This window comes from Athene noctua, chromosome 8, assembly GCF_965140245.1.
Source record: "Athene noctua chromosome 8, bAthNoc1.hap1.1, whole genome shotgun sequence".
Classification (NCBI taxonomy): Eukaryota; Metazoa; Chordata; class Aves; order Strigiformes; family Strigidae; genus Athene; species Athene noctua.
This window is the reverse complement of record NC_134044.1, coordinates 1,600,594-1,624,009: the sequence shown is the minus strand read 5'-3', so window position 1 is coordinate 1,624,009 and position 23,416 is coordinate 1,600,594. Positions and strand designations below refer to the sequence as shown.

Genomic DNA, 23,416 nt, shown 5'->3' with positions numbered 1-23,416 from the left:
CCGAGGCTCCCGCCGGCCGCTCCTCCCGCCGCTGGGGGGGCGGGACTGCGCGTGCGCGCGGGGCGGGGCGGGGCGTGCGGCGCCGCGGAGGAAGCGGCGCCAGCGGCGGCGTCGGGCGCGCGCAGCGATGAGCGGCGGGGCGGGGACTGGCGGCCGCGGCGTGTGAGGGGTTCGGCGGGGCGGGGGGGTCCCCTCCCGGCCTTCCCCCCCCGGCCCTGCCTGCCTGCCTGCCGCCCTCCCCGCGGAGCGATGGTGCCGGGGCGCCGGGGCGGGGGCCGCGAGGCCGGCGGGGGGCGGTGGCGGCGGGGCCGGCCCCTTTCGGCGGCGGGGGAGGCGAGCGCGGGGCGGCGGCGGCCGCCGCCGCCGTCGTCGTCGTCTTCGTGCCGGGTGCGGGGCCCGCGCCGCCATCTCCTCCCCCTCCTGCCGCTACTGCTGCTCCTGCCCGCCGGCGCCGAGGGCCAGGCCGGCCCCAGCTCCGGCCCACACGCCGCGGGGCCCCCGGACTGGCCCCCCGCCGGCCCCGGGCCCAGCCTCAGTCTTTACCTGAGCGAGGAGGAGGTGCGCCAGCTGATCGGTGAGTGCGGGCCGGGGCCGCGCCAGGCCCGGCGGGGGGAGCGGGATGGGCCCGGCGGCGGGACGGTCTGTGGCGCGGGGGCTGGGGGGAGATGGGGGCCTGTGGGGCTGGGGAGGGGGTGTGGGGCCAGGAGACGGTGGGGGTCTGTGTGACTGAGGTGGTGTTGGGGGTCCGAGCGCTCAGAAGGGGATGAGAAGAGTTCTGCGGGGTCCGAGTGGCAGTTTAGGGGTCTGGAAGAGGATGGGGGAGTCTGTGGGATTGGGGTGGAGATGGTGGGCCTGGGGGTGGGGGTGACGCGGGTCAGTGGGACTGGAGGCCTGAGGTGGTGACTGGGGGGTCCAGGAGGCGGTGGGGCTGTCTCTGGGACTGTTGTGAGGGCGGCATATCTGGGGGTACCGGGGAGGATGGAGAGGTCTGCGAGCGGGTATGAAGGACCTGGGGTTCAGGAGAGGGTTGAGGGGCTGTGGGACTGGGGTGGGGTTGGGTGGATCTGGGGATCTGTGTAGGACTCGGCGAGCAGGGGGGTGTGAGGAGAGTGGAGGAGGCTGAGGACTCAGGAAAGAGTGTGTATGGTTGGGGGAAGAAAACTGTCCTGGGCTTTACCCTGATGGTAAGGGGGTCCCTAGGTTCAAGTGATTGGGGATGGTGCCCTGTGGGAGCAGGGTGAGCCCTGGAAGAGGTGAGTTCAGGCCCGTGATTTAATTAGCGAGGTGAGTGACATTCAGAGGGCAGAGAGGAGACCTGGCAATAATTGGGTGCGTGTGTGAAAGGAATCTTAATTTCTAGGCAGGCTGACAATTGCTGTGCAAGTACTTGGAGACAGTTCATGAAGTCCTCCATCTGGCCCGCTTTTGCTGTAGTTTTGTGCTTGGAGAGCCTCTTGATTTAAACAAAGATTTGTTTTCTGTAGGCTTTGGCTTGTTTAGGCTCTTGTTTAGAGTTGATGACTGGAGTCTCAAAACAAATATGTTGGTTTCCCCAGTGATTTGTTTTTCAGCAAGTGTCCTATATACCTCTGTAAACTGAAAAATGAGCAGTATAAGACTTTATTTGCATCAAATGGACGAAGTAAAAATATCTCCAGTTAATTTGAACTCTGTAAGCATGTAGCTGACCCAAGTCAGGAGACCCGGGGAGTAAACAACACTGTAAATATTTTTTTCTCTTATGGCTTGCTCTGGTGATTAGTGTTCTGTTGCCATGATATTTACATTGCATGTGCTTGCTGCCAGGTGCTCTGTTACAGATACAAGATAAAAATGTCAGGCTTGCTGTTTAGCTAAGTTCCTAAACAAGTAGTTAATCTTGGAAGTACTGAATGGTAAGGTTTGAGCTGTCCTGTGTCGAGTGCCTGAATTCTGTATTAGTTGAATTTGCTCAGGCTTCTGTGGTCCACTAGCAAAATTATTCATCATTAAGTAGCAACTGAGGAGGGAAGATCTGCTGTTATTACTGTTTTTTAAAGTTAAATTGTATCCCAGAACCTCCCTTATGCGTGTCTTGTTGCTAATGTGGCTAAAGTCACTTATTACTCCAGTTGTTTGTAGCTCTTTTATATCGCTTTACCTGGCACTTAATGATCTGTTCTGCTTCTGCGACCCCAAAGGGTTAGAGAAACTGGAGTCTAATGTAGAGATACACTGGCACTTTTTTCAGTTAGTGGGATTCAGATCACTAGAAATCTGTTGTAAACTAAACTTTCGGGATTTACTTTGTGTTGTTGGCATAAGCAGATTTGATTTTAGTGGTATCCTTTCCATTTACTACCTGTTGTAGCTAAGATGTAGTTTAATGAGGCAGCTTGACACAGGCAGTCACATTTCCAGTAACTTCATGTATTCCTCAGGCAGAAGAAAGCCCAAAGGGACATGGAGGTTTGTTCCAGTTCTTTACACTTCTGAAAACAGAACAGGCTATTTTAAAATGTTCAGTTTTGTAGTATCTGAATTGTGTTTATGTGCAATCAAGTTTATGGTTTAAGTGCTCGTATCGGTGTGCATGAACTTTCAGAGAGCAGGGAGGTGTTTCAGCTTCTACAGCTTCTTTGAGGGAAGCCATCGTTCAGCAGATAGGATAATCATTCACAGCGGATTGGGAAATGATGTTGCTTGTGAACTGTTAGTTTCAGTGATGCTGGAAATAAAAATGTAGAAACTAGTTTCTTTTACCTTTTGTTTCTAAACAAACTCTGTCTCTGCTACTGTCTTGCTGTGGTTGAAAGAAAAACTCTTAGACTTCGTGAAGTGCTCATAAACCCAAATGTTACACGGAGTTACTACAGTCTGTGGTGTGTTTTCATGTCTCCTAATATTGTCCCCGTACATGTCACAAATTTGATTTGGAACAAATGTAAGCACGTGATTGTCTGTAGAATCAGCATGCTTCCTCCATGCAAAGCTGGAGCATCCCCGGGGTCTGGTGTAGGGTTTGTGGGGCTGTACCCCTGCGTGGTCTCTCCACCAGTGAGGCTGAACCAATTCGGTGGCACATCGCAGTGCTTCTAGTCTCCTCAAAACCAGAGTTTGGTGTCTTATGGAACCAGGGCCTGTGTTTTTAATTAGGTTGTGGCTCTTGTAAATGAAATAGTGACTTGCTCAAGATTATTTGTGGCTGCTGTTCTTTCTGTGGCGTGGAGGCAGGACAGATACTATGGTTTATAGTGAAAACTGCCGGCTACTTTCTGGTATGCTTATGCCAGATTTCCACATTATGCTATGTGATTCTGACTGTGTCTGCCTTAGGAGAAATTGTCTTGAAATCTTCTGAACTTTACAGAGAAGAAAACTTAAAGAAATCTGGCTTGTCTTTCTGTGTGAGATGGATTTTTGTTTTGAAAAGTTGCAGAGTTCTTATGGTCTGAAAGCAGGACTTGCTATATGGCAGGCAGATGGTGTCTCTGTCAGAAATACCTCTTGCCATTCCCATGGAAAATGTTCACAGCCACCCAAACAATAAGCCTTTGGGGGGGAAAAAAAAAGGGGTTTTCACATACTTGAATTTGTCAGATTCCACTCACACCTGGCAAGACTCAGTGGTAGATGGGATAAAGGTAGAGAGGTTAGTCAAGGGGACTTGCTTGAGATGACTTAAGCGATGGCAGTGGGAGCCAGAGGTGTTTGAGTGAGATGAAGGGTGAGGTACAGGGTGATGGATGGGGAGTCAGGGAGGAGAAAGTGAAGTGCTGCTTGTTGAGGAGAGACATCCAGAGCACCACAGCCCTTTTTGGTGGTGTCTGTGAACTCTCTCAGCACTGTGGTGCATACTTTTTGGAGTTGGTACATATGGAGAATCTTTTTTGGGCCTGCACGTAAACCTGAAGAAGGCAGTGTTAGTCTTACAGAGTGGCTAACTATACAGGCCTAACACCACTACCTGATCGTATCATTTTTCCAGCGACCGTCTTATGATGCTAAACATGCAGGGCACATGGTGTTAAATTTGCGTTGAGTCTACGCTTGATTTAGTGGCTTTCATTCAGATTGTCCTGTGAAATCAAAATGTGGTGTTTGCCTAGTATTGAAATGCTCCACTGACCTGCTTTGCCCAGGATCCTGTGTTATGAAGGCACATATATCCCTGCTTTGCAGATAATGAACTAAGGTTTAGAGAATAAGTATTCATTAATATGAGGTAGCTAGCTTTAATAATTAAGGTTTTGATCTGGTCTCTTTAAAGTACATGGCATTATTTAGCACTTAATGCTTAAGCAGTTTTTCTTGCATTGCAGGCATTTCTTTTGCACTATTCATGAGATGGCACCTAATTGTTTACGGAAGCAGCAAGATGCTTAAGCAGTGAGGACAGTTCTTTCTGTCCTTGCAGGGTTTTGTTTTTTTGTAGACTACATATCCTTCAGCTGTGAAATCGGTCTTGTGGATAGCCCTCCTCATCGCATGGCTCTGGTTCTTTTTAGAGACAAGTCTAGCCTGAACACTAAATGAGACTTTAGTCCCGTGGGGGAAAAAATAACATGTTATCACGTAACTAAGGGCAATCATAATGCATACATACAGGGGGCTAAAATAGTATTGCAGGAGAATCTTAAAGTCAAGTCCTGCAATGTTTGCATTGAGTTTACAAACTTGGTATTCTTTGGCCCGGTTTCTTCTGAGTAATCATATTGAATGCTGTCTTCTGGTAGCTTTTTATTTGCACTTAATTATAGAGTTAAATTAATTTAGCACTTATGTGACTCTTAACATGCTTTAGAATTTCATTTGAAGCTAGTGTTCAGCTTACTCAAATGAGTTGTCTGCTTGTAAGATGCAAAATTGATGCAAAATCTGTTCCATCAGAGGGTTGGTTGGTTGTTTTTTAGATTGCACTGCTGCCTCCTGGCGTGGTTGTGGTTGGCAGGGCCTCTGGAGGTCACCTGGTCCAGCCCCCTGCTCAGGCAGGGCCACCTAGAGCTGGTTGTCCAGAAACTTTTGAGCATCTCCAGGAATGGGAACTCCACCACCTCTGTGGGCAACCTGTGCCAGTGCTCAGTCACCCTCACAGTAGAAGAGCTTTTCCTGATGTTAAGACAGACCCTCCTGTGTTTCGGTTTGTGCTCGTTAATTCTGGTCCTGTCACTGGGCACTGCTGAGAAGAGCCTGGCTCAGACTCCTTTGCGCACACCTTCAGATACTTACATACATTGATGAGATCCCCCTGAGCCTTCTCTAGGCTGAACAGCCCCAGCTTTCTCAGCCTCTTCTCAGAGGAGAGATGCCTCAGTCCTTTTCATCATCTTTGTGGTCCTTTGCTGGACTCTCTCCAGTAGCTCCATGTCTCTTGTTCTGGGGAGCCCAGCACTGGACCCAGTACTCTAGGTGTGGCCTCAGCAGAGCCCTGGTAAATTATAGATCAAATAATTCACAGCTTTGTGAATTTCAGATGGACACTAAACATCTCCTGCTTACTGCAGCAGTTGATCAAGTGATGTCTTAATTTTATAGTGTGAAGAACTTTCTTAATGTTGCTATTTTGGGGAGTTAGCAACAGGAGTTCGTTTCAGAAGTGCTTTATGGCGCTTGCGCTGCATTTATAGTGACTGGAAATCCTCTTGTTCCTTTGTCTGTCACCTGGTTGTCCTTGTTATGAAAGGGAGGTGAAAATCAGTGTACTGGGATCAGCTAGATGTTCAGATTATTGAAAGGTTAAAGTGTTTGTTTCTTGTGATTCTTGAAATGCTTCAGGGCCTTGTTAAAAGCCTACACGCACCTGTCTTTGACAGCATCACAACCTACAGCACCACCAGTGAGCCAGTGTTGTGCTCTGAATAAGTTTTGTTAGTAGCACCCAAGTTAAACTTCCGTGTGAGATGTGTAACTTACAGGTGCTTGTACGTGGTGCCTCTTTAGGACAGAAAAAATACAGTGAAGAACCTCTGTAAAGTTGCAAGAGGATGACTGAGATGTCCACTGAAAAGCAAAGTACCCTAAGGTCTTGAAGCAAGTGTCTGTGGTATGTGACCTACAGTTCAGAATCTGTTTCTGTTGTATACATGTTCTTAAATCTTCATTTTCTAGCTTTTAAGTGCTTGACTCCAAAGAACGGTAGCTTTTTTGCTTGTTTTATGCAAAAATAAGTGTTATGTTGCTATAGTCCACATGCCTGTCTTTGCAGAAATGCAAAAACTTGCATGATAATATTTCTTTTTACCATTTCAAAGGGACTTAAAGATTACTGTAGGTGCACACTGCTGGATAGAAAGTGAGCTTCTAATCCTGACAGATGCCACGCACTGTAACAAAACTGAATTGCTGATGATGGCCTGAAAATATTCTGATATATTCCACTTAATTGGAACTGCTGGTTTTTAATAAAATTATTTTATTGCCTTGCCCTGTAAAACCCTTTAGCCTAATGATAGTCTGTGTTTGGTGCTTATTTAGACAGGCTTTCTAGTGTTGCAGGCCAACTGTTGCTCAGGTCTGGAGAAATGGAGGGATTAAGGCTGGCAGGGTGTTTGGAGGGAGCATGCAGCAACATCTGGCTGCTTGCAAGCTGCAGCAGGTTGCGACAAGTTACTTGCATCGTGGAGTTGAGCAATCTGTTTTCATTTTGAAGCTTTTCAGTGTGCTTGGATGCTTGTCCGTCAGATTTACCGAGTACCAGGGTTCATGTCAATGTTGTTTTGAGGTTTATGAGAACAAGCTGCGTTTGGGGTTCCTCTGCCCTTTTCCATTCTATTGCCTCACTTTTAATTTGCAAAGTTCAAAAAGTGTGTGGATAGATGTTTCTTTGGAGATGTGTGTAGTCATATAAACCCACTGCAATATTTGTAATGCTTGCAAACCAGCAGAAGAGTACTCTTCTAGAAATTTGACATAACCTGTGGAAGGGAGTGATGCCAGTGGGAGGCAGCTTTTAGCCTGGTTAGGATTGCTTTGAAATAATTGATTCTGTGTGACTACCATTAAGAGGGAAGTCTGGGAAATGGTTAAGTTCTTGTGTGTATTGATCTGCTCTGCATTGCTGAGATGGGTGGTTGATTTCTGGGGCCTGCTTTATCACACCAGCTTATGTGTTGGGATTTAAAAATGCTGGGGGCTTGCTCTGAATCCTACCGGGAGAAGACAATTTGCTTCTGCAGATGTGCGGTTCGGGCGGCTTGGCTTCCTTGTGCGGCGCTCCGTCTGCGCTCGGCGCTGGGAGGAAACGGCCATTTCAGCTCCCGAGAGGCCAAGGTCTGTCTAGTGATAAATGTTTGTGGCTCTTGTAACATTTGTGTGTCAGGAACTTGGAAGAAATCTGACCTCTTGAGACTGAAGGCTAGCCTGAGAGGGGGTGGGGGGAAATTCCCACAGCTGCATTCCTCACTGCTGTGATTTTACACCTGTGTTCTGTTTGGCAGCGTCTTATTTATCACTGTTGATTGTTTGGTGTATTTGAGTACATGCTCTCTTTCTCCCTCCTGTGCTTGGACAGAATGGGAACAAGAGAAAGGAAATGGAGGCAAAGAGTTCTCTTCATACATGAGAAAAGTGAGCAAGAAAGGATCACAGTACTGGGAGGAAGGCAGGGACTGATACTGCTGCTAAACACCACCTGGGCAGAGGGAAATACAAGAGATAAGGATCATGCTCACAGGTGTAAAAAATCTCAGGGTGGCATTTTCCTGAGAGTGGGAGCTGTGGAGGCAGCTATACTGCACACTCTGGTGTGTGGATACTTTAACAGATGATGTATTTGGGGAAGACTTGTGTTTTTCTCTTCTGCTATTCAGAGTTGTGTTTGGATACTGGAAAAGCTGAATTCATGAGACCAATTCCAAATGTATCTTGATTTGCAGTTGTTCTGAGCTCTAGCGAAATGGGATTGCTTGATGACTAATTCCTACCTGAAACTGTCCAGACTGGAATACCACTGAGGCTCCTACTTTTCTTGCAGTGGAAGGTCTTTAGTTAGAGGCTATTCCTCTAGTAACTTAGTGTGTACTATTAAAATCGTACTTGAGGTCTCAACTGTGAAAGCAGGGAGCGTGTTAAGGGTGAAACGCATTTAATGAGTTGTGCCTGATGAATTGATTCTCCCCCCCCCCCCCCCCCCCCCCCCCCAATGGCAACAGCACCAGCAGATCCCATGTAAGAATGAATGCTAACGCTCTCTGAAAATGCCTTGTGGCGGTACAAAGGGTGCGATGGTAGAGGCTTCAAACGCATTATTTCTCTTCCATCTCAGCCTTTGTCCTTCTTTCAAGCGGATAACTCACATATTTGCACTGACTGCTTTGGAGATCTGGGAGCAGAAGTAACAGCATGAAACTAATGTGATGCTTTAGAATTTCGCTGCCACTTACTGGGTGTTGAATAGCCGTAATTAAATTAACTAGTATATTGATTTCACCATGCTGCTTGGGAAAGATAAGAGCAGTAATGTAAGCATTGGAGCTGCTGCTTAGTAGGCTTGAAAAGCTGCAGCCTCAGAATACATAATGCCAGCAGTACCAGTGAAGCTGAGCAGGTTGACAAAGATGGTTATCCTCTCAAAACTGTTTTTAGCATTTACGAAGTTAGTTGATGACTGTGTAAGAGTAATTCCTAATAAAAGAAAAAAATACTAAACTCCATGGCTTTCGTGAGTGCAGAGATTGTCACAGAAGCAAATAGACCTGTTTTAGTTTTTGTTGAGCTTGGTGTTGTGTTAAACAATTAGTGTCACTGTGATGGAAGTCTTGCAAAGCATCTCAACAGATGTGAAAGGTGTCCCGTTCAGCAGTCCCATCGGTCACAGAACTAGAAGCATGAGTTTTGAGGCAAAGAGCTCTGATGCATTGAGGGAGGGGTGTGTGTGTGGTTTTTTACATTTTTTAAAATCTATTCTTTTGGGTACTTTTTACTGAAATAGTCATGGCCACTGGCAGGGACACTGTTCTACAGTTAACTTATGCTCTTGTACCTTAATAGTCTTTCCTACAGGGATAACTGAATCAACATGTGGGTGCATTACTTAAAAAAAAAAAAGGTGACATAACTTCCGTGGGTAGGTGACACAGATACTGCAAATGCATGTTATTCACAAGTCCAAATGATGTCTGACATACCTTTGTTAGGTGGTTGAGTTTTGACTGGGAAGATTACAACAGTATCAGAAGAGCTGATTTTTGATTCTTCAGCCATATTTCCTTGTGCTTAGGCTGATAGTATGAATTTTTCCAGCATGTATTTGGAGAACCTGTTGCCAAAAAAGGATAGCTTCAGATTTAAAGTCAGTGTTTCAGATTTATCATGCACTTTTTAATGAAAGGAAAATGGAAGGGGAAAAATATATATATATCTTCAGCAAGGTAGATTGTGCAGTGTTGAGCAAATCCTGTGTGTTTATGGGTTAGGTTGCACAGACCTGGGAGATGGATGGTGGTGAAGGGATGTTGAGGCTTGAGGTTCTTACTCATTCATGTGGATGTTCACTCTGGAGTGGAAGCTTCTGGTCTTGCCAGAGGGCTGACCCAGATGAGCTGCTCGGGAGCGGAGGCATCTTTCTCTGGAGCAGGTAAACCTCTGAACAAATAGAATATTTGTATAAAGATAATAACGTGCTTAACTGTGTAACTCTTCTCAATTAATTTATTTCAGTGGCGGTGAGTCAGGAGCAGGAGTGGCTTGCTGTGTGAGGGCTGTGGTGGTTTGATGTCCCACTGCAGTGGTGATTTCTCAGCTGCTTATGAAGAAACTCTTGCAAATTACAGACTAGTGTACTAAGAAAACAGGCACTAATTTCAGCCATTTCTGTACACAGACAGGAATCTGCCAGAGGGTTGGGTAGGCGGCTGGGAGTCAGTTATGTCAGTTGTTGTTACCAGATTGTTCTTAATGGAATACTACTTTTTGTAATATGAATATTAGCCCTAGTCTGATAAGTCTCATCTACCTCTTACATTGCACATTCATTTTGTGTTTCTTGATTTTAGACAAAAATTTTGCCAGAACTGTTATGATGATTTGAACTAATTAAGTAATGAAGAGTAACCCTTGCTTCATAAGAATAAAATCTAATTTTTCCCATGCTGATGGAGGCAAGTTTCTTTTGTACATTGTGCTCAAAAAGAAAAAAAAAAGAGTTGAAGCTAGACTGCATTTGCACAAGGACATTTGAAAAGAAGTGTTTTGTTAGGCTGCTAGACTGACATGATCCAATTTTGTCATGAACACAAGGGCTGCCTAGCATCTTTTGCATTTGGGAATGAAAATTGGCCTCTCCCTTTCTGAGCTTCTTCAGATGTTTTGTTATGTTAAACAGTGCAAAGAATGACGGATTTTCTCTGTGGTGCTGCTTAAATTTACCTTTTTGTTTGTGTTCAACTTTAATTTATTCCCTCAAGTTTGCACCCAAGGGTGGGAAGTACAAAGATGTGGAAGTTAATAATGAGATTTAGGGGTTGCCTGGGTAAAAGGGTGGTGGTTTTGCCTTGAAATCAAAGCAAAGCATTGGTCTTATTCTTTTCATGTGAGCTGGTGTAGGTTAGTCAAGTCCAAGCAATGAGAAACTAGATCCTTTAGTGTTGTGCATTGTTTGCATATGGACTTATTTAAGGAGGCTTGCCAAGGCAAAACTGCAGCCGATGTTTTAAAACTGTTTATTGTTGATTGCCAATATACTGCTGAAATGAATAGAAACATTGCTGAAAAGCTGCTTTTCCTCCTCTGTAGTTTGTGTAACCCAACAGTTTTTTGGTATTTCTTTGTGAGCTTCTCCACCCCTTTCTTTCTTTGACCGTTTTGCCTAGAAAATGATTATTGAAGAACTGCCTGTTTTCTCCAGCTCTTTGTAATGTGTCTATGTTTTTCTTCTAGAGCCACTTGTTTTCTCCTTTTATCATTCCATATATGACATAAAACATTCCATACCAATTTGATTTTTTTCCAGGATGCTGGTGTATTTGCCCTACTTCAAGGTCCAAAAGTGTTCAACACTTTAGGAGGAACCGACACCTTGCAGAATTACATTTCCCCACCAGTTCAGTAGGTTTTACCATAGTAGTTTTAGTAAGCATTCTCAAAATCTGAAACAGTTGGGAAAATGAACCTTGTTTCTGTATTCTTTTCATTGGCAACTTGCTACATAGTTTGATTACATCTTATGCTGCAAGAGATTTGTACATTAGAAAAAGTAAAAAATTGAGGTCACTGGTTCAGGCTGTGTATTGACAATGACTCGCTTAATTTGAAAACATCTTTTGAAGCTACCTGTGCCCAAAGCATGCTTTGAAAAACAGCCTGGACTTTCTGGATAAGGTAATAGTACTATTTACTAGCTCCATCTAAGTGTTTGCTGCTTACAGTCTTGCCCTTCATATGGGACACTCCTGAGCATCCTCCCTAATTCAAGGAGTTAAACTGACTGAGGAGTGGTTCCCCAACTTTTTTTTTTCTCCCTGCATAGTGCCAGCTTGACTCTTGAACTTGACTTGCTGTAGGTTTAAATAAGGAACGTTGCAAGGCAGGTGTAAATATGCATGTCTGAAGGAAAAAGGGGAAATGCAGAATTAAAGCAATTCTGAGTTAGACTTAAACTGTCATGGTAATGGAACCTAAGGTGTTTTCTGCAAAGTCTTTAACCATTTTTAATGTCTACTTCAGAGAGAGTTAATAATAGCACTGAATCAGTCTGGAAATCTGAGCAGTGAGGAGACACGATTTCACTGTGTATAAAAGGGTATGTAGATAACAAGGAACAATCTGAATAGAGGTAGCTCACAGCCAATACTCAGTGAACATAACTGAACCCGTTTGACATTTGCCTGAGGCCAGTCATTGTCCTCTTGATCTGAACTTGTGGGAAGAGAGGCATTGGATGCAATCTGCCCAGTGTGTTTGCAGTGGTGTCCTCATCCTCTGTCTTGAGCAGTGCAGGGCTGTTGGAGCCTGTCAGGCTGTGCAGTGGATTTTCTTAGTGAGAATTTAATCTGTGCAACCCACTGAGAAAAACATAACTTATCTTGGCTAAAATCTGTTCACTGGGGGATCCTGGAGTCCACCTGCCATGGAGCTCTTGAGCGTGCATGGTGCTGCAGCATTGCCCAGGCAATTCCTGTGGGTATAGGGAGATTTTCTTGTCCTCTAAACAGAAGACTCACAAAACAGAGGAAGCCCAGGAACGCAGTGAGCAAAGCGATGGCAGCCCGCATCAAGCGTACTCAGATCATGCAACCCGCCAGTGAGCTCTGGCTTTCTCCGCTGCTGGCCAGTGTGCCCCGTGCAATTGCTTATCTGTACGTACCTTTCCAGTGCCATCACCCCTCATGGCTGGGACGTGGTGCAGCTCTGGAATTGCTGGTGATCAGCACCGGGGCTCCTTTGTGTCGGGCAGTACACACCTTCCTGCCTGGCTGCCTGCCCGGGACACAGGCAAGGTGCTTTTTTTGACTAGCAGGTTCAACTGCAATTTTTTTTTGAGTTTTGCTGACCTGATTGAAATAAATTATTTTGACAGAGTGCTTCAGGAATTTAGGATTACAGTGGTGGAAGGTAGTGAGGAGATGGAAAAATGAGGGGTGGAAGGCTGGTCTGGAAGCAAAACTGTGCTGTGGTGGATTGGAGGTAGGGAGATGCGGGCTTGCTTGTCTAGTGTGGACACAGGTTCTGATCTGTTTATGGCAAATTGAATTTTGTCTGTGCTATAGAGGAAATGTTTTAATTGTTGGTAAACTTAAAAGGAAAAAAGTACCATATGGTATTGAAACACTGACGTTTCCCAGGCATATGTTTATCAGTTTCCAGGAAAAGAAAGTGTTTGTCCAAATTCATAGAAGAAAAAATTTAGTGAGAAGCTGTTGTAAGATACTGCCTACTAGTTTAGGAAGTTTGTGATCCACAAGCACTAGAAGCACAGAGGATCTACCGGTAAAGGGTCACTGTGTATTTACTTTGGTTTTATGTTCTTCACTAGGCATTTTTTTTTAGACCCCTGATAGAAACAGGATACTAAGCCAAGCAATCTTCTGCCTTTTTTATGAGTTGAGCTATACTACAAAACCTCTTAAATCATTTTTATATGCCAGTCTTTTAGAGCATAATTTTTGAAGCAATAAAACTTGACATTCTGATGCTGCTCTTACATGATGCTGTTGAAATTCATGTAATTAGCATCACCTGTTAGTGTGTAGCTTTGTATGGCAGTACAGGCATTAAAACATTCGTGGTCTGTATAACCAAATTACTCGGTGTTGTACCACTATCAAAGTGTAAAGATTTGATTGACCTTCTGTAGGGTAATTTGGTTTTGTACATCTTCAGATATTACCCATCATGATATTTGTGCTTGACAGCTTCAATTAGGATTGCCTTTTACATTACTTTTGTAAAGATGGGGTTTTATAGCTGGCAGTTTTATTGCTGTGTACCCATTTGATTTCTACGACCAATTTCTCTATTTGTATTAAATCAAGGATTATCACCTTGAAAATCTCATGGTGTTGCAAGTTCTGAAATGTTTTTATGAACCTCTAATCGCAGGTGTGAACATTTATCAGCAAGAGAAGGTTTTCTTTATTTCAAAAGCATTTTCATTTCTCAAGCTTTGTTGTTTCACCTGCTAATCCTTTTGTTGTCCTAATATTTTTTAATTACTTGTACTTACTGAGTCTGATTTGAATACTTTGTTTAGTAAGTTTATGCCCATAAAGCTTCCCATCTTGATCAGATCTAATGGCAAGTGTCTGATAGTTGTGAGCACTTCTCCACACTCCTGTGTTTTCTAAATCTGAGGTGGATTTCATGTATAAACATGTACACATTAAAATTATCTGAGCAAGTTATTTTTGAAGTTTGCTGTTTCTTTTATGCATTTTCAAAGTTTTATTTTGTTTCATGGTGTGTATGTGTGTGCTTCCCCTCCTCCCTGTTTTACTGGTGGATATGCTTTTGCATTTTCCATTTATTACTAAGTGGAAATACAGACAAATTGGAGAAGAAAGGTTTAACATTTTTTAATATACTGTGTCATCACATTCAGCACTTAAGGCATCACCTGCATCTTTTCCTGTTCAAGATCTTGTTTGAGAGCATTTCTCCCTGGGATTACTTTGTTCTGTTGATTCCTTTCATGTATCCAGTCTCTAGGGTTCTCCCCTTTGCCACCCCCTAGTATCTGTGATTAGATACTCTTGGGGTTTGATGAAGTTTCAGGACCCTAATGAGCCCACAGGGAGTAAAAGTGGTTAACAGCAACAAGAATGAAGAGGAATGTCTTGGCTGCATTTCTGTATCTTGTGAAAAAAAGGTGGATTAAATCAAGTTCTGGAATAACAGAACACTTAGCACTTTGCACTGATCTGTGCCCAGTTTTCTGCACTAAATAGAAGGAATTATTTCCTTCCAGCTAATTCTCCCCTTTTTCAAATGCAGCTTGTCTACATAGTTTATCTTTTTTTTTTTTCCTTAAATACACCACCACCACCACCACCACCCCCCAACTTTCATGATTCCCTAGATTCTTGCAATAAGTTCAGGATGCTTAAATGCTGCTGTCTTAGTCACAGCCTCTCCAGTTTTCTTGACTTTCTAGCCATAATAAAAATAACTGCCATTATTTATGTTCCCAATTGTATTGTGAATATTTTAATTGAACTCAGTTCCTGCTGCATAGATCATGCTTGCAGCGTGCACCTGTGGCTGATTTGTCCAGTTGTTCTCTTAGCATGTCAATGTATTGCTGAGCCTGGATAGTGTTTAACTGGGAGCAATGGAAGAAAAGCTGTATGAGACAAGACAAAATGGTACTAATTACAAATACAGGATGGTTTTGTCCTGAAAATATGGAACTGGGATTAATTTTACAGCTGCAGGGAAGGGGAGTGACTTGTAGTGCTTACTTTACTGCTAACTCTAACAACACCCAGGGCAAGCTGTAGGGTCCTGACCTCCTGACAAAAGATAATGGCAGCTTCAGTATTTTTAATACCAGAGTATGTGTCTTATTTAGGAACATGCACCTTAGTGCTCTGTAATCAATAGTTTTGTGGGTCTTTACATTTTCTAGGTTTATTAAAGGGTAGACAAAAAATTAGTGTTGGTGTACCAGTATCATTCCTGCCTCTCACTATGTGCTTTGTGTTTTGATCTAATTACCTTGAAGTTAATTCCATCATGCTTATGTGTCTCAGGCTCAAGAAATGAGCTATTCCAGGAGGAGTTACCTGTAATTAACAAGCTGATAATGCAAAGCAGTTTGTTTTGAGTGTACACAGTTGTAAATAAGAGTAAAACTGGACCTGTGATTCTAAGAAGCAGACAGGTACGTTCAGGAGAGTCTGTGTTGACGCTTCTGGAGGACTGTATGAAAAGTTGTGTTTCTTTCCACTATATTCCAACTTCTACCTGTTTATTAGGCTATGGCATCTGTCTGAAATTGGTGCTTTGTGAGAATTTGAAGTGCTCTTGTTACTACTGACATGCACGAGCATTGATCTCCAAACCTGCAATTGACTTGAGGAAGTCTTTGCTTAAGTGGAGTTGGTGGTACTGAGTTGTTGGTTCCAGTGTATTACTGCCGGTCCTGTTCTTCCCCATCTCACTCCTGTACTTCTCATTGCAGGTCTTGATGCAGAGTTGTCTTATGTGAGGAATGATGTGGTTAATCACTATGCATTGTCCTTCAATCTCTTAATACCCAGCGAGACCAACAATCTTCACTTCAGCTGGCATGCTAAATCCAAGGTAAGCAGGCATAACTTCTATGTTTAAGTACTTGATACATGATCTGTATTGCTCTGTGAATACCCATTATTATAATTTAATGGCTTGTTTCTTTGCAAAAACTAGCATATGCTAGGTGCAGAAGAATGACTCATATGATTTCAGGCAATAAGTTGATATGTATCTAAACTGTTCCCTTCTTGTTTGAGAAAGGTTAAGCACTTCTTTTGAAGGGTTTTATACTTCTTGTAAGCTGCATGTGTGTATATATATATACACACACAAGCTACTAGCTGTGGAATCTCTTCTGATGGTTCATTGAACACACAGAAGGGGCAGCCATGAACTGAAGCCTCTGGAAATCGAGTGTAGAGCAACTGTGTTTTAGAGAGTTCTGGAAACATATGTTTGGAGACAAGAAGAACCTATAAAAGTGGCATCTAGTATGTTATTACCGAGCCCTGATTAAATGGAAAGGGATTTTTATTTCACTTAATCACCATGGCTGGAGCATGCAGCAACAGCTGTTGTAAAGATTGTGTATGCTCTTACATTTTGAAGGCTTTCCAGTTACTTAACAATTTATTTTTGTATATGAAATGATCTGTTTAGTCTCTGCCAGATGTTAGTGTTTTTTAACTTGAGTGATGGTTATTCTTCTGTCCTTAAGTAGGAAAGACTGCAGTAGGAACAGTAATATTCAACAACTCCACCAGTGCAATTTCTGAAGATTCCTTCTGTCAATGTTCTTGCCTTTGAGGTGTAACTTCTTGAGATGTGACTTTTGGCCTGCAATGGTATTGGGTAGAGCGCCAGCCAGCCCTTCTACCTGATACCGTATTCCACCTTCACAGGCAGTTCAGTCAATTGCCATTTGAGTAGCACCTTTGAAGGAGTTTCCTTGCTACAACTTCAGCCATGAGCTACCTGCATCACTGTCCCTACCCTGAGTTTCCTTGAGCCTGCGTGTGAATTTTGAATAGGAATTTTTGAGTTTGTGTAGCCCTGCTTCCATTACTATGACTGCACCGCTTGGCATCTTCTGTGCTAACTTTGTAGGGTGGGTGTAGTGCAGTTTACAGGAACTCAGAAACTGGGTTATGTTTCTACCCTTGGCATCTAGACTGAAAAATATATTACATAAATACATCCTATTATGTTTTAGAAAGGGGAAAAAAAAAGGAAACTAATGGTACAAACAAAGTCAAACCAAGCTCATTCAGCTGAGTGGGGAGGGATAGGATGAATTTCCAACAGGAGCTTATGACTTAGTTATAACAGGTCCTGTATTTTTTTTTAATTAATATTTGAAGAATCACCTTTTGAAGTGGAAACAAAACCTTGACTGTAGTTGAATAAACTGTTTGCAAGCAATTTTGGCTGTGTAGTTTATAAAACTGACTAGAGGTGGGGGAATTTTTTGAATTCTTACAGTTTTAACAAACTGGCTTTTGAACAAGTAAGTTTAAAAGTATCAAGCAGGCGAGGTTTGTGGTGTTTTTTTAAAATGCAGCACTTAAAATTTTGCCCCAGATTTTCAAGAATTGTTTCAGGAGTGGCTTCTATTTTGGCTTTCTTAATTTGAACTTTCACAGAAGTATGATATTTAGACTTCATAAAACTCTGAATTTGGGCGCTTAAAATCACCAGCATTCTTTGAAAATAAGATACAGGTTTTTTAATTTCAAGAAGAATTACGGAAAGTTATGTAGCATTTCTTTTTACTGTTGTAGAGATTTCTTACGTGTTTTCCGTCTCCCGTCTGTTGTTACAGGTTGAGTATAAGCTGGGATTTCAGGTAGATAATCCCATGGCTATGGCTATGCCCCAGGCCAACATTTCTCTACAAGGAGAAGTTCCTCGAACACTTTCAGGTAAACTCCCCTCCCCCTGAAAGTGCACAGCTAGTGTTCTTACTAAGAACGCTTTTTGGTGGTATTTTGTTTTTTTCCAAAATGTGTATAGTGTTGTATAAGAGTGCAGTTTTTCTCTATTAAACATAATATCGTTACAGTCTTTCTGCCACAGTTATGACGTTGCTAAAAGGGTATTATAGACTGAGACTATTAGTCTGAGAGTAGTATTTTTTCCCCTTGTTTAGTGGAGGATAGAGGAAAGGAAACATGACATTTTTTATGTATATATACACACACAAGGTTTCCATTCTCTTTCAACAATAATAATAATTAACAAATTGCATGGATTTCAAAATCCATGCCTCTTAATTTCTCTAGCCTACAGAGATGACATTTCAAGAGGTGTAGAGTTGTTAATATACTGAAGTGTTTATGGTAAGCTTAAAACTGTGAAAACTAGTTTGAATATATACCAGCTCCTCCATAGAATTTATACTAGAAACAGTTGCATTTGTTTCAGGAAATGTGCAAATCATCATCATTCATGCATATTCTAGTATGGTTCCTCACTGTCTTATTGCTCCTTGAGTTATCTAACAGAGCACAAAATAGATCTGGTGCTTTGGTTGTGTACCACTTTTGTGAAAGCAGACACTGGTGAATTAGACTTGTTGTGTCTGCTCTGATGGCATAAATACTACTGGTATATAAACTAGAAAGTAAATAATGTCATATTAGTTTAAGCTTTGATTCCAGTCAGATTTGCAGAGACCAAAATATTTAAACTTAATGGTTGTGAAAAAACTGAACCTTCATAGTGTTTAAAAAAGCAATGAGGAAAACTAAATTTTCTGTGTTTCTTTGATTATGGAGGTTTCTCTTGTGACAGCACGTTAACTCCAAAGCTAATGGATGGCTAATGATCCACAAATACAGTTATCCACATTTTATCTATTTATTTATCCACAAATACAGTTTTAGTAATCTGTAAACTTTTAATATAATTCACATAATTTAAAATCTAGGCCCTTTAATGCTTTAAATTACAAGGCATGAAGACTAAAATAGCATTTCTTAATAGCAAGTTCTCTAAAAATGTACTTTATCTGAACATTATTTTAAAAGACCCTTATTTAACTGTTGTTTCACCACAACATCTGAAAAGTGCTCAAACTTAATTGTAATGTAACTGTATGTCTGTTTGCAGTGTTTCGTGTTGAACTCTCCTGCACTGGCAGACTCGACTCTGAGGTCACAATACTAATGCAGCTCAACTTGACAATAAATTCATCAAAAAACATCACAGTTTTAAATTTCAAACGAAGGAAAATGTGCTACAAAAGTAAGACCTTAAGTTTCAATATTAAAAAGCTTTTAGTGTGAAAAGTATGATAAGAAAGAAGGAGTGGGAAGGTGTATGATCCAGGGCATGAGTAACAGTTCTCAAGAGTGAATGTTAGAGAGAACAGGAAGAAACAAAGTAAAATTCTGCCTTTCAGGGATGAATGGGGACCTTTGGTAAAAGCAGAAGCTGATGGATGAACAAATTCCCCTAGTGTTCTGCTGCATTGACTGATGTATTTACATAAATAGCAAAAATCATTTTCTCTGTGCTTGGAAGGAAGAAACTAGTTTCCTCAAAACTGCAGCTCTCTAAATATGCAAATTGTTCCAAGAGTTGCCAGCAAAATCTACTTAGCTTATAAATTGTGATAAACTTAAAACTGGCTATTTAGTGAATGTAAGCAGGTGTTAGTCTTTCAGACATGGAATACTGAATGATCTTGGTAGATAATGCAAACTTCAGAAATCCCAGATCATCTCTTCTGTGTTTTGACTTGGGGATCTGCAAGGACAATTTCCTCTTGGATTGTTACTATCTCCTATTGCTGCTTCCTAGAAGTGTTTTCACAGGCATCGGGAGAAAATTATGCCCAGGAACTGTACCCTCCTTAAAAAATGGCTGTGGTGTCCTGTTCTCGGGCAGCGTTTGAGGATGGCCACCTCTTTACATGCTCTTCCTGAATATTCAGTTTATTTGGAGCCTTTGAGGACAGTAACTGGCTTTTCAAGGGGGAGTTTGTCACTCCTCTTGAGTATGAAGGTCTTGAAGGTGTGGGTGAGTGGGGTAGTGTGCCTGCTTAGTACAAAACGTTGTGATACTTGTGTTCCTTGCATTGGTGTTATGGCAAGAGCATTCTTAATTCAAAGTGTATTCTTTCTAGTGAAAATGGAGGTCTGGCTGATAATGTTGACATTTTTACCTTTGTTTTATGGTTTCCTAGGTACTCTTTCAAATGTTCTGAGTTGAGGGAAGTCATCACTGCTTATGCATTCATAGCTTATTGAGCTGCTGAATGTTCAGAGGAGGTTTCCATAAGCACCACATAGTTATCTGGGTGTGTGAGATAGAGCCACTTCCTAAATTATGCAGAAGTGATTCTAACAAAGGTCATATTTCTGTGGGTTCATAAAAATGTCAATGACTTATTTTTTTGGATGTCTGTTGATTGGTATAAAGCATCTGTGGATTTCTGATTTAATTTAGTGTGTAAGTTTAAAAATATGCAGGAACTTGCAAGTTGTTTTGCTCAAGGCATTTTTAATAGTTCTCCTAAAGTCTAAAAAGAAAAAAAAAACCCTCAGATTTTTTTCTTCCCATCTCCTGGATTACTTTTTGACAAGTTTATCAGGCTGAACTGGCTTACCAAGGAGTCAGAAGGAGTTGTGCTGGGGAGGAAGCAGCTTGTCACAGCTGGGAGAAGGAAGGGGGGTGTGCAAGTGGGACTGTGCCTTTGCAACCACAGAAATCCATTATATTGCTTTAGCTGCACGAGTCCTCAGTGAGGTTCATCTGAAGCTATCTCCACAGCCTGCATTCCCTTGGTTTAGTGACCAGACTCAGTAAGCTTAGTGATGATTTATCCCCTTGCTAAAAGACATTCACACATGAGCCTGAGTATTATTGCACCTCTTGTTCCATATTTATGAGTATTTAACTAGGCATTACCTTTTTCATTCTTCAGTTTTAAAACACTCATGACTGTAGCATCAGCTGAGAAAGTACAGTGCTTATGGCTGCATCTCTAACTTCTTCATAGGATGAATAGCATTATACTGAAGCCAGAATTTCTTCCAAAAGGTTAGGGTAGTATTGGTTGAACATTCAAGAAATTATTTTCTATCCTGTGGTAACTGATTCTGTGAGGTCTTTGTTGTTTAGTGTCCTAGCATACACTCTCATACTCTGCACCTCCTCTTTCTACTGTCTGCTGCTTTGGACTTTGGCGGAGAAACCGGAGGGCTTTTTGAGGTAGGTAGATCCAGTGGGTTCAAGCACGGCCTCAACAGACGTGTATCAGTGGTGAAATATGTCTGACCCATGTGTCTTAAGTGTGATTCTTATTATACAGTGGTAAGGTATTTAAAATGGCAATCTAGAGATAACTATAGTCCTTGAGTCAGCTCACCTATTCAGAAAAGCAGATTTATTTTCCCATAAATTAAGCAGTTGACTTCCTGTGAAGGTCTACAATAATAAATATATACCAAACCTAATGGTTTTCTCTCATTTGTTTAGAGCTTGAACCAGAAGTAAAATCTCCAACATCTGATAAAAATAGCAGCAAGGCTATCTGTAAGTAGTTTTGAGTGTACAACTTCAGGTGTAAAAAGTGAAAAACTTGTGGTGTTCTGTTTCCACAGCTTTCCCTATGAAAACACTCCCCATGTAGTCTACTATACCCAGTATTTTAGTGGGGCTTTTTGTAATTAATTATTTTAACTGGGAATATATACTAGTGAAAAAGGAAAAAAAAAAAACCTAGTTCAAGTCTCCTAACAACTTTTTTTTTTTTTAATCGCATCTTAGGGACTCTGGTTTTTGTACATGACTCGTCTATTTTCTTGACTTCAGGACGTGTCTGGTTTGATGTTTTAACTTGTCAGTATTGAATGAATAGAATGAGGTAGTTTTTCTTACTCCTATTCTGGCTAGAAATATCATTGACTGTGCTCAGCCTTTGCAGTACCCAGAATGTAAACGTGTTTGCCAAAATGCTTTTGGAAAGCAGTGGAGTGCATTCCTCGGTTTTCTCTCTACCACCTGCTGTCTCTTCCAGGGCAATTGTTCTCCATGATGTATGATCTAAAACTGGGGATTGGCTAGGGCTACTGCCTCTTCCTGCCTTCAGTCCCTTTGCCCATGTTGCTGCTTAGCATCGGCTGAAGGACAGCCCTCTGCTGCAGAATTTTGCTGTAAAACTCACTGCAGTTGAGATTCTTTCGAGGAAGAGGATTAACTGCCCTGTTAACACTGCTGGCGTTAAGATTCAGGTCAGGAGGGCCATAATCCCACACACCCTAAAATCAGGAGGAGAAGCTGAGGTTGTGCTCTGGCACATTCAGTCAGTAAGCACCCCCATCATAGTGCACCTAGGTATTAGCCTCATTTTATTTGCTGTATTGGTATTTACAACGATACATAAATGGCATATAAATGATATATAAATATCATTTATTGGTGACTCCTGCTCTTCCAGCCCCACCTAGGTAGTCTCTGCCACTTAACTGCGTTGGGGCTCCACAGGAGCCACGGAGGAAGGTTGTGTGAGGTATAATAGAAACAGCAGGACCAACTAGACCATTTTAGGAGGTTCCTGGCTAGCTTTTATCCTTCATTAAGAACCGTCCTTTTGTCCTAGTAAATAGGTGGAGGCATTGAGTGGCTTCCTGGGCTGTGCCCTGTTTTGCTGCAGCAGGAACTGTGGTGCCCACTCTTGTGTGGTTACCATGGTCTGCTGCTGCAGGCTGGCTCCTGCTCCCTGCTGCTGCTGGGCCTGAGTGGCAGGGCACTGGGGGCAAGGCCAGGGTGCTGGGAACTAACAAAGTGTCACTTGTTGTGGGGTTTGTTTGGTTTTTTGTTTGTTTTCTGGTTGTGGGGGTTTTTTTTGAGAGAGAGAGGTTCAGTAACTTTTCACCTTTCTATTTCAGTCGATCCTGTAAATGCAGCTCCCACCACCTCTACCCGTGTGTTTTATATCAGTGTAGGCGTGTGCTGTGCTGTTATATTCCTGGTGGCAATAATATTAGCTGTCTTGCATCTCCACAGCATGAAAAGGATAGAGTTGGATGACAGGTATGTACTCAAGCTTTTCAGGTGCGTTTTTGTGACATGTTTACTCGGATTAGTGGGAGTTCTGGTCTTAAAACAAGCACTCTGTAGTAGCTTGCAATTTGTGCTCTTGATGTTAAGCTGTAGCAATTACAACCTGTGTAGAGTTGTGGTAAGTGCTATACTGCAGAAAGGCAGCAGTTGCAGGTGCTCTGCTGTTTATGGGGTGGGATGGTTGTGGCTGTTGGGTTTTTGCCAGGATAGGTGTGTGGAGGACACAACGGGGAAACATGGACAGAATCAGATCTATAGGGATTGTCAGGATTGAAGAAAAATTTGATAGATACCTGGGCACACTGAGAATACTTGTTTTTTGCTGACTTCTACAGGAGATTGAATTTCAATTTTCTCTATTTTGATTGATTTACCAGTATTCACTTTGGCCTTAGGGTAAAGTTTGGGGATTACAACTGGTTGGATACAAAGCTGAAAATGTAGCGCTCTCCCAAATGTATTTTCAATCCAGAAAAGCCGAATTGGCACATGTGTGCAAGAAGTGCTTGTAATGTGAACCCAAGGGCAATGCAGTCAGCTGAGTGGGGATTAAACACTGAGGCGGAAGGGAGGCTGAAAAAGCAGGTGGAGTGAGGCTCTGCTGAGGCTGTGAACAAGCTGCATCAAACACAACTGTCCAGAAGCAGGCAATTTTGAAACTGAATACTTTGGAAAACAGTTGGGCCCGTGGGTGGTC

At 42.4% G+C, this 23,416-nt stretch overlaps 1 protein-coding gene across 2 annotated transcripts in view; it reads left to right on the top strand.

The window, feature by feature from the left end:
• The first annotated feature begins 99 nt into the window (after positions 1-99).
• The window catches only part of RYK (receptor like tyrosine kinase), a 57,927-nt gene continuing 34,610 nt past the window's right edge, over positions 100-23,416 (top strand). For both annotated transcript variants that reach the window (XM_074912525.1, XM_074912526.1), the window contains exons 1-6: positions 100-574; positions 15,596-15,717; positions 17,471-17,570; positions 18,760-18,894; positions 21,133-21,189; positions 22,545-22,689. In XM_074912525.1, the coding sequence (XP_074768626.1) occupies positions 250-574; positions 15,596-15,717; positions 17,471-17,570; positions 18,760-18,894; positions 21,133-21,189; positions 22,545-22,689 (884 nt within the window). In that variant the 5' untranslated portion in view covers positions 100-249. The remainder of the gene's footprint in view (positions 575-15,595; positions 15,718-17,470; positions 17,571-18,759; positions 18,895-21,132; positions 21,190-22,544; positions 22,690-23,416) is intronic.